Source organism: Podarcis tiliguerta (assembly GCF_965153285.1).
Source record: "Podarcis tiliguerta genome assembly, chromosome: 5".
NCBI lineage: Eukaryota > Metazoa > Chordata > Lepidosauria > Squamata > Lacertidae > Podarcis > Podarcis tiliguerta.
In genome coordinates, this window is record NC_139538.1 from 59,839,213 (window position 1) to 59,850,479 (window position 11,267).

General features: G+C 48.6%; 1 protein-coding gene across 2 annotated transcripts; it reads right to left on the reverse strand.

The window, feature by feature from the left end:
* On the reverse strand, positions 1 to 8,123 carry NKX6-2 (NK6 homeobox 2). 2 transcript variants are annotated; one of them, XM_083441301.1, is made up of 3 exons: positions 6,996 to 8,123; positions 5,899 to 6,066; positions 1 to 1,923 (listed from the first exon to the last, which is right to left on the reverse strand). In XM_083441301.1, the coding sequence occupies exons 1-3, from the start codon at positions 7,420 to 7,422 to the stop codon at positions 1,547 to 1,549; spliced, it is 972 nt and encodes a 323-aa protein (XP_083297427.1). In that variant the 5' UTR covers positions 7,423 to 8,123; the 3' UTR covers positions 1 to 1,546. The 2 variants fall into 2 exon arrangements, with proteins under 2 accessions (XP_083297427.1, XP_083297428.1); XM_083441302.1 differs by having other exon boundaries at positions 5,899 to 6,071; positions 6,996 to 8,113.
* Between the last annotated feature and the right edge of the window lie 3,144 nt (positions 8,124 to 11,267).

Consider the following 11,267-nt stretch of genomic DNA (forward strand, 5'->3'; position numbering starts at 1 on the left):
TTGTCCAGAGGAGAAGCTTGTTAAATAATTTATTGATTTATACAAAGTCTTTCCAACTGTAAGAGTTTGGAGCCAACCGAAAATCAAGTAATGCAGTTCTTTCTCCCTTATTCTCTTTAGAAAAGAAAAAAAGAAATTCAAAGGAAAGGGAAGATAAACGAAAGCATCCAAACCCCAAAACAAAAGAGGCGAGAAAACCGCTTTTTTTTTTTACACTAGAAATATACATCACAAAAAAATCTGCAATTTCCTATATACAAAGCGGCTGAGTTGGAATCGGGGACCCATATACAAAACAGTAACAAAATCTTGATTGTTAGGAGCAGGAGAGCTACCACAGAAGGGGGAGAAGGGGGTTGCTGTGGGTGGCAAGTATTAACAACAACAAAAAGGCAGCCGTCCTGAGTACAAATAATTCCACCCCATCAGAAGCTCATTTATTTCCCAGTCAGTTCCTCTGATTTAAAATGAAACTGTATTTCCAAGTGTGCGTAGGATAGGGATGTGACTAGGAACTAAGCTCCATTGAAAACTAAGGCTGCCACCCTAAGCATGGTTACTACAGAATGAATCCCACTCAACTCAGTGGAACCTACTTTAAAGGAAATATGCCTGTTCTTCATGCACAGCTCCACCCAATCTTAGCCATTTTTACTCAGAAGTAAGCCCCAGGGGGGATGACTGTCAAGTAAGAAAGCTGCATCAGGAGATAACCCAATCTTAAGCACTTTAGCAGCACAATCCTAAACACATTAACTCCAAAATAACAGTGCAATCCCATACAAGTTGCTCAGAACTAGATCCTATTCAGGGGCCCTTACTCCAGAGTCAGTTTGCATAAAATTGCATGCAACCTTTACAGCACGATCCTGAGGAGTAAAGTCCTATTGAGTTCAATGGGGCTTCCTCCCTCGTATGAGTGCGTTTAGGACTGCCGTTGAAGAGAATCGCTCCGCATAACAACGTTTACTCAAAAGTAAGCCCTACTGAGTTCAATGGGACTTACCTCCTAGTAAGCAGGCTGAGGATCGCAGCTGAACTGAGCAGCAAAGTCTTTTTCTATTTGGATGGAGCTACATTTTCCAGGGGCGCCTGCTTTTAAGGTCAGATGATTCGGCTGCCCCTTCCCCAAAGTCCATTTGCTCTCAGCAGTTTCCATTTTTACGCTAATCGGAATAGGGGGTCGGTTGGGCATCATGGCGGCTGTTTTGTTTCCAAATGCAGAATGGGGGTAAAAGAGGGGGGTGGGTGGGTTGGAAATGGAAAATAAACCAGGGTCGAGTTACCCATAAAAGTTGGAAAGCTTTTCTTGCGGTTTTTGTGTGTGTGTGTGTTTGGTTTCCTTCCTTCCTGTGCGAGCGACGCGGCTGTGCGTTTGGAGAGTGCGCCCCGTCGGAGAGCAAAGGCGCGCTGCTCCTTGGTTCCCATAACTTAATTCTGTCCGAAATATATATACACACACGTTATTCCCCCCCATACGTGGCGGGCTGTACAAGACGTCGCGGCGGCCAGTCCCGAGGCTGGCTGGGGCTGGCGGCGTCGGCGGCTACCCTGCTTGGCCGGAGAAGACGGGAGGGTCGGGCAGGCGAGAGGGGGCGGCGGGGCGGGCGAGGGCGAGGCAAGGCACGGCCGCAGTCACGACGGCTCCGAGGCGTTGCTGCAGGGGCTGAGCAGGGCCAGCGGGCCCGACGACACCGCGGCGGCGGCGGCGGCGGCTGCAGCGGCCGCCTTGTGCTTCTTGAGGAGCCGCGTGATCTTCTCGTCGTCCGAGTTGGGGTCGAGAGGCTTGTTGTACTCGTCGTCGTCCTCGTTCTCCGAGCTCTCCTTCAGCTTCTCCGTCTCCGAGTCGTGCTTCTTCTTGGCCGACGCCATCTCGGCCGCATGCCGCTTCCGCCACTTCGTCCTCCGGTTCTGGAACCACACCTGCGACGCGGAGCCGGAGAGAGGGAGAGAAAGAGACAGAAAGAGGGGAAGACAAAAAGAAACGCACATCTTTGGTCACGCGTCTCTCCAGGGCGCAAGTCACAAAGGTTTAAAAACAACAACAACCCAACCCCGATCCGCAAGAGAAACAATCGGGGTGACCACCACGCGCTGGTACCCTATCGAGAAGCAGTGCGGGCGCAGGGTTTAGAGTATCGGACTAGGACCTGAGAGACCAGGGTTCAAAATCCCCACCAGACATTAAAGTCACTGGGCGAGCTTGGGCCAGTCACTGCCTCGCAGGATTGTTGTGGGGATTGAATGAAGAGGGGGAGAAGCATAAAGGCGGGGGGGGGGGGCTTGGGACTCCTTACAGAAAAAGGTGGAATATAAACGCCATCAAATAAATCTTCAGAATGCACAGGCCCTGGTCCCCACTTGGGCCACGCTGATGCTCAAAGATTAACTGCCCTTGGCTTACACATGGAACAGGGTGAATCCTTTGTGTTTATACAGTTACAAACCCCACTTTAACCTGAAACCTCCTTGGCTGTGAGTAGGTCAGGGTGGCACAAGAGAGTTGTGATTTCAGGTTGGATTTCAGTTGTGATTTCCTATGGAATCTGGGAGACCAAGATTCAGATCCCTACTTGACCAGTCACACTTTCTCATCCTAATCTACCTCACAGGATTATCATGAGGATAAAATAGGGGGAGCGTATAGGCCACCTCGGGCTTGCTGGGAGGAAAAGTGAAATATAAATGTAATAATAATACTAATAATAACCTTTGAAGTAAGTGAGACTTCTAAATAATCATGGTTGGGCAAAGCAGGAAGGGTTACTGGGGAAGTCACTCCTTGGCTATAAATCAGTTGCTCAGCAGCAGAACTTTACAAAAATGAAGCCCTAAAGTTTCATGTAAACTACTTGTCAAAATAATGTGAGTGTACACAAGATATTTTCATTGAAATGGAGCTTCCTTCCACCTTCATGTGCTTGGGATGAAATTCTGCAAAGCCCTTATCCTCCCATCTCATCACCTTCTTATTTAGAATGTACTCTGGGCTTCCTGAACAAAATGAACCAAACATGTTGTGAGAGTAAACACATTGGAACAGGGAAGAATTACTAACGAAGTACTTGCTAAGGAAGCCAAACCACGTCTACTTGGAAGTAAACCCCGTCACTCCCAGATGACTTTTCACAGGGATGTTGCCCCATTAGGTGCTTACTTCCAGGAAACCTGGAGGGCAACTCTTTGACCACCCAGATGTCCCGTTCACTCCTAAAATCTTAGAATCCCAACCCACTTGCATTGGGGAAGGGAAGAGCATGGTGGCCCCATCTGTCGGCCAGAAGAGGAGCAGCTGCAGGGAGCGGGGTTTCCTTTCTCCCTGCCAGAAAGAACTGGACAAACTTTGGAACTCAGAACTAGTGCTGAAGCTTGCTTTTCCCCTGCTCCCACTCAGTCTTATTTTCCTTTTCCATCACGGCCTTTTCGATAGCCTATGGGTTGCAATCCACTTAGTATTGATTTGGGTTGGGGGTTTGCTTGGTTTTTTTGGTGGAATAGAGGGTAAAAAATCCTGTAAATAAATATTGGCTGAATGTAGGCAATTTCGTTTGACTCTATTCTGCCTTGGCCAAAGGAAGGCACACGCAGGCATCTATACCCATCCTATATTCTTTATCTGCATGCAGTTCAACGCCCCGCACTAAGCTCATGATCCACATCTGCAAAACACACACACAAACACACACACACAAACACTAGCCACCTTGGTAGCTAACCATTCCCAAAGACACAGATCTCCGGAATCCTGTCCTCATCCACATCTTATGCTATCCCATCACTTTGCATCCTATTGGATCCCTGCCCCAAAAGCATCCCCAGTCCTAATTCACACCCCTGGATTTCTCAGCCCAGACCTCAACTTCAGCGGCAGGTGGCTTTCAAGCAGGTTCTCTTTAAGTCATGCTCTGAGCTAAGTTAATGCTCAATGTCCTTTAATGGCTGCCTCCTCCCTGCTTATCTAGTAGCAAACGCCACTGAACTCATTGGGACTTATTGCTTAGTACAGAGGATTGTGCTGTTAGGGCAGCTGATTTCATTCCCTTTGTACATACTGGGATGTAAATGACACCAAACCCCAAAAAGGCTTACTTTCATGTAAGCCAAATCAAGCCTTAACAAGGAAGGTGCGACTCTCTCCTGAATCCAGAAATTTCTGAGTGGCATTTAAATCTAGCCACTTTTGCATGAAAAAGAGAGAAAATATTACTTGTGCGAAAGTAGATCAAATCCTGCAAAACCCACTGAGGAGTAAACGTGCATCATGTTCCAGCTTCAACTGTACAGAAATATGGTATAGAAAGCCAATTTTTAGGCCTCATAAAAACACTGGGGGTCTTGACAGGAGACATTTGTCTGGTTATATTGAGGTTTTATTACTGGCCTTCGAGAACAGCAGGAAAACCAGCATCAGGATTTTATTTCATGGGAAACTGAGTGCTGACAAACGAACCGCTCAAATAAGACACTGGGACCCCATTGAAAGCCACGATGGGAACTAAGATGGCAATCCTAACAGAGTAAGATCCACTGAATGCAATGCACTTTTAAAAACTGAAATTGCCTCTCAATCCAAATGCAGAATTCCTTGTGATAAAATCAGAAAACTATCTGCTGATAATATTTTTTTAAAATCCCACGTTTTCCATAAACTTATAAGATAATGAGTTTGTAAGCCCCCACCATGACCAAAGAATGATCCACCCCATGTTAAACAATTTTGCAGTGCAGTCCTACACGTGTCTACTCAGGAGTAAGCCAGGCTGAGTTCACTGTTTCTCATTCAAAAGTCACTCTATTATGATCGAATCAGATTTCAACTAATGATGAGGAAAGTGGCAGTGTGCATGTGTTAAAGAGCAAGAAATGCCTTGGCTACAAATATTGTTTCAACTCTACATTAAAAACAACTTAGGCTTTTAAAGTGTATTGCCTTTTTAAAGGGGGAAAAAACAACAAGACGGCAGAAAACACCCCCACCCCAATCCCTTGCAAACACATTTTATAATCCGTCCACAACCTTAATAAATTAATTTTCAGTGCAACCTTATACATTATTTCTAGAAAGGAAACGGATTGAATAGTGGCATTTCCTGCCATATTTGGGATCAGCTTGCTCATCTCTCTGACCTTCGGAATAACTCCAGAAGATCCCTTAAAGAGGACGCAGATCGGCTGATGCCAGTTTATTTGTAAGCGAACCTGCTTAGGGCTGAGGAGCCACAAGGTTTAAATTCAGTGTCTTTGGGCTTATCTTAATTACGACTTTTAAAAATAATTAGAATTATTAAGATTTTTATTTTGGTAGAGGGAAGACATTAAGTCTATCAGATACAGTAAACAGCAAAGCTGTGTGACATCTTGCGGTTAGAAAAAATGAAACAAGCTTTAGCGGGCTGGACAAGGCTAATATCCATGGGCTGTTTCTTAGCACTTCAGTTCTTAACCCCACATATTCTGAACTCATTTATTTACCTCCAAGAGAAGGCACATGGAGGCACAGCCACTTTGCTGGGGAGCGAAGCCCCACTGAACTGGGAGGAATTTACTTCTAAGTAAACTTGCCGCAGACTGGGACTGCTAGTCCCTCTGAAACCAGCTCCCCTTCGATGCCAGCACTCTTCCCAGTGCAACCTTATAAGTGTCTACTCAGAAGTAAGCCTACCCACTTTGAGTTCTGAGGGACTTATTCTGAGGGGGAAGAGTTGAATACAGTACAGGACTGTATATTCACATTCCTGCTTGCCTGGGAGTAAAAGTGCCAAGGGAAAAGGGTCACACTTCTGAGCAGACATGCTTAACATTGCACCGCAAATATGTTCTTGTATTTTTGCAAACGGAGCCTCGGGCGCCCGAGATGCTGCTGACCGTCGAGGCGACCGGCAAAAGAGGGCTCCTTACCTTGACTTGACTTTCCGTCATTCCCAGCGAGTAGGCGAGGCGAGCTCTCTCGGGTCCTGCCAAGTACTTGGTCTGCTCGAAGGTTTTCTCCAAAGCGAAGATTTGCTGCCCTGAGAATGTCGGCCGCGAGTGTTTCTTCTTGCCGTCCTTGTCCAAAACCATCCCAGCCTGGACTGGAGAGAGGGACGAGGGAGCGGAGGGAGAGAAAGAGCCCCGTCAAGCGCCGAGGAAAAAACAACAACTCCTGGACCCCAAAGCCTTTTGTGCGCGCCGGGCAGAAACTTCCTCGGCGGATCTCATGCGGACCAGCAACCTAAAATGCCGTCGCAAATCCAACCCGCCCTTTCCGAGAGCAGCCGCAGAGCTCGGGCCCAGCAGGAAAACTTTGCCACCAGCTAGCCTGCAGGAGATGCAACGTCAAGGGAGAGTTTAAAACAAAACAAAAACCAGCGGCTCGTTGTGGAGGCGCGATCGGGGCTGCGCAAGACCCTCCAGCTGCTCCATCAGTTTCCCGAAGGCGACCTGGCGAGTTTCAGCCGGCCTTCAGGAAACCGATCCTTGCCGCTTTCATTTCCAGACATCAAAACACCAGCCAACTGGAAGCGACCTTTTTTGAGATTGCAGATCACGGCGCTGGCTCACTCTCTTTCAAAGGGCCACCCCCTTTCCCTAAGCGAAACGCGCTGCCTCTTTATCTGGGACCCGAGCCCTAGAGCCGCTGCTCGGGCAGAAAAGAAGGACCCCCCCCCACACAAGTACACCTCGCCCTGCCCATCTGCCTAAGGCTCACCAAACCAATCCATCTGGACCTATTTGCTCGCCTTGTGTCCTGGGAATGAGCCCTTGCACCTGTTGCCTGCGCCCAGAGCCCAGCCGTGCAACTTGCGAAGCGTTAAGAGAAAAGAGGCGCCTCCGAGCATGTGCAGAGTGCTGTTCCACCCGGTCTCTCCTAATGAGAGCAGGGTTTGATGGGACGGGCACTGGCACCTCTAATTTTGATTGGGGAATTTTAAAAGGAATCTCCTTTTTTTTTGCAGAGATCCTCCCCTCCCCCCTCCCAGCCCCGGCTCCTCGCCCCCCCCCACCCGCCTTCTTACCGGGACAGGCGAGCCGGGGGTCCCTCCAGGGCGCCCCCTGCATGACTCCGGGCCAGAAGATGGGCGGCCTGCCGGGCAGCTCGGCCAGGGGCTTCGGGTAGCGGGACACGGCCGCCGGGTTGAAGTACATCCCGGCCGCGGCGGCCCCGGCCAGCCCGTTGAGGCGAGGCAGGCCCGTGAGGAGGCTGCCTGCGGCGGCGGCCACGGGCCTGCCCAGGATGTCGCTGATGCCGTGCGGGGTCCCCAGCGGGATCTGCGCGTTGAGTCCGCCCAGCGAGGGCGCCTTGAAGCCGGCCGGGCTCTGCAGGGCGTAGGGGAAGAGCGACGTCTTCATCTCGGCCATGTTGTGCAGCGCCGCCAGCGGGGCGCTGCTCAGCACGAAGGCGCCCGGCGGGCGGTTAGCCTCCATCTGCCCCACGGCTAACATTGGCGGGCATCAAGGGGCGGGCGAGGCCGAGCGGGAGCGGGGAAGGCGGCCCCGAGGGCCGGGCAGGAGTCCGCCGCCTCGCCGCCGACTCCGAGGGAGCCACAGAAACCAGACTTCGCCTTCTCCTCCTCCTCCTCCGTTCCTGTTTTTGGCGGGAATTCGCCCGCAAGGCCGCTGCAAAGTTTTGCTCCGGTTCTCCTAAGCGCCGGCGGGAGCGCTCGGCGGCCGCGGGTCCTGCGCTGGAGGGCGGCTTCAGCCGCAGCAACTCCCGGCGGGAAGTTCTCCGGCCGAGAAGGGGAGGGAGACGGAAGGCGGGTCGGCCGCAAAGCCTCGGTGGAAAAACCAGCCACGACAACGCCAATCTCGGCGGCTCAGTTTTCTTCTTTGCAAGCTTTTAATTTTAGGAAATAACTTTTTTTGCGGGTGGGGGGAATTCTCCCAAATTTGGAAGTCCTCTCGAAGATCGGGAATTAGTGCTGGAGTATATATATATATATGTATATATTTATATTTTCCTCTTTTTTTCTGCTCCCCTCCCCCTCTTCCAAAAAAAATCAAATAAATGCTTTTTTATTTCGTTCTTCCCAAAGCAAGGAGTTTTCCCTCCCGGTGAAATGGACTCGAGCGCTTGGAGTCCCGGAGTCGGGACAAGATGCGCTGATAACCTCGCAGGCACCTGCCAGCCGAGCTCTCGGATTGGTCGCGCTCTCTTCCGAGGCCGCTGCTATTGGCCAATGGACGGGCATTCCGGTCTGCCCGCTTTGCATGCGCGTCATGGAAGTGTGTGCTGGAAGGGGCGGGGCGGGGGGAGGAGGGCGCGCGGCGCAGAGAGATCAGAAGATTGCGGGGGAGAAAAAGAGCAACATTAAATGAAGGTTCTATTATAAAGTCAAGGTACTTTAAATGGCTGTAAATTTGCCCGCTGATTTATCTTTCCGACGACTAAATAAATCCCGTTGAATGGGAGTTTAGTTAGGCTTAAGGGTTCCCCCCTTCCTCTTTTCCTTTATAAGGAATCGGCAATATATATATATATAAAGGTACATATTTCATGTTCTCGTAATCGTGCAGATCCGCAAGAACTTGTGTTTTTTTTTTTTTTAATCGACCAGGCAAAGTCACTTTCACAATGGAATTATCCCTCGCCATTTCTTGATTGTCTAACATTGCGTATAAAACACAAACCAGCAGGGCTTTTTACAGTAAACCAACCGAGTCTAAACGGAAGAGGAGCTGAAGAGAGAAAGAGAGATTGAATTTGCCGTTTGCTGATCTTTTCCTATCCCTCAAGAATTGTCTTCCCTATCTGTTTTCTCACCCGGGAGCTCAATAGATAAGCGTGGAATAAGCCGCAAGGAAGGCTCTTTAGGCGTGTGGCCCGCGAGTCTTTTAGCTCTATTAAGATCCGCGGCGTAGATGATTATCTGTGCGTGACTCTTGCCTCCTTTTATTGCCTGAACTCGCTTCTGATATGTATCAATCTTATCTGGCAAAAGGCCTTTAAAAGAAGACCTTTTGTCCTTATTGATCACATCGTGGACTCTTGTCACCGACCTGTCCCCCCCCCACCTCCCCCTTCTCTCCGACTTTACAGTTGCTTTTTTAAGGCGACCGAGAGGTTGGCAAGGTGGTTTTGAAACTGGCCCCTGACCAAGACTCAGCTCGCCCGAGCCTCTGATTTGACGGGGATAAATGACCTCCTTCTGCACCCGCCTAGGAATCGTGCCTTCCTCGGCTATTCCTTATTTTTTAGCATTTGAAAGGCGAAGATCAAGAAAACCTTCCGAACATCATTCGTTATAGTAGTCAGCCGCCAATCCTACGAGGTACCTGAAACGCTGGCAAGGTTGACACAAAATTTATGTTGAGTTTTCAAAAAATTAAATAGGGATTTTTCTTACTTAAAACGAGGAAGAAACGGCTCCATGCGTCAATTCTAAACGCGCTCTACCGGGCTTTCAGAATTTCAGCTCCAATATGTATTGCTACTTTTTTTCTTCTTTTTAATGATAACATCCATTCCTGAAAGTAAGTCTGACATAAATAAGTTACAACTCATTTAAAGGGAATGTAGTCAGGATTAGAATGCTGTCTACTGCTTCTCAGTGATAATTTCCCCTTTTAATCGAAGTGGTATAATAATGTTGGGAAATGCTTCTGAAGAAGCTTGCTTATTAAATTCGTGTTTTTATCTGTCAAAATAGTACCTCAACCCTATTATTTTGAAGCCTGGCAAATGACTCTTAAGGGGAATCCAGAGTGATTCTTATGGTGAAAGGATCCTTCTCAGAAAGAAAGGAAAACGCTGAACCCGTGTGATTGTGCGTCAAAACCTGTTTTCAGACGACCACGAAGTGAATCCTGATTTGTTGGCACTACGCTAGTTCTCCATTCTATACACGCAACTAACCTGTGTAAAATGCTACGTGAACTGCAGCTCTTCGGATGAGTGTTTGCACGTTTCCCCCGCAGCAAATGCAAGACACGCATCTTAACAGGAAAGGGCTTAGCTGCACGATGGCGTGTGTGCCGTGTAATTTGCACTCATGCCCATAGTGGAGTTTACTTCCAAGTTGCGTATCCAGCATTGTGGTGTCTCCTGACAATCATTTACAGTACTTGGAAACAAATCTCGGATTCTGCCCCAGTATCCTTTTCTTAAGAACTGTAGCCCCAGAAGCATTAATTAAAATATTTTATTTGGATTTAAAACAAACACAAACAAAAAACCCTCATTCTCCCCAAGCGCAATTAACCGTTACATCTGCAGTTCCAAAAGGGTGGGTTTTGTCTCTAAAAACAAGGAAACACGTACACCTCCCCTCACTCAGACGTAGAAGAGTCTGTGTGCCCGCTGGGAATTAACAGCATCAATGGAGACGCAGGCCTTCTGTGCAGATCCGATCTCGAAAGTTGCCATTTGATCTGCTGCCCAAGTCTGCTGCTCTCCAGATCGCCCCTTTCCTTGTCTTCACTTCTCGCCCAACACAACCACATCTGGAGGGGCAGAAAAATCCCAGGGCATTGCTTGTCCAGCCTCCAGGGTCCTCGACGGCAGCTCCTGGCCTCTTCGATACTGCGGTCCGAAGGGAACTTCGGGTCGGGAGCTGGAAACCTGTCGATTTCAGGGGGACTCCTCCACACCATCACATCAATCGGATAGGGAATTAGACGGAGATGGTTAGGTGAATAGGCCAACTCTGAAAAGCCATTACTGGGATTTGCTCCGGAAGAGTAACTTCCATTCTACCACCCACCTGACCCAAGTGGGCACCTGCAGCCCCAAATGTTTGCCTTTCGGAGATCAGCTTTGCATTGACCACGGTGGCTTGCTTTGTGCAATGTCCAAGTTCTCAGACTAATAATAACAGCAACATTTTATGGTTGTTGCTGTTGTTAAATAACGACTTTTGTTGTTAAACAACAACATTTAGTATAATTATTGATGATGAAGAAGAAACGTAATTCCTATGACGTTTGCATGGTTTAAAGTACGGCTGTAAATTTGTAATGATTTTATTGTTTTGCCGATCTGTAAAACCGCTTCGAGGGCTGTTGGTTTATTTTACGAAATAAAACAAACAAATAAAATGTTGATGGTGATAACACATATTTGAGGGCTTGGGAGAAATCTTCAGAAGGAAATGTGCCTTTCTCAAAGTTCATTCAAAAGTGCGTTTACTACGGGTTGAGGTTCCTAACAATGTCTTACGCTTGGCTTTCATAGAGTCTCTGTCGAGATCCGCTTTTCCCTTCCCTTAAGAGGGACCGGCCGAAGTGAAAGGATCCCACGCCTCCTTTAGCCCTTTGGGATCAAATCCCGTCCAGGGACTTTTCTGGGACTT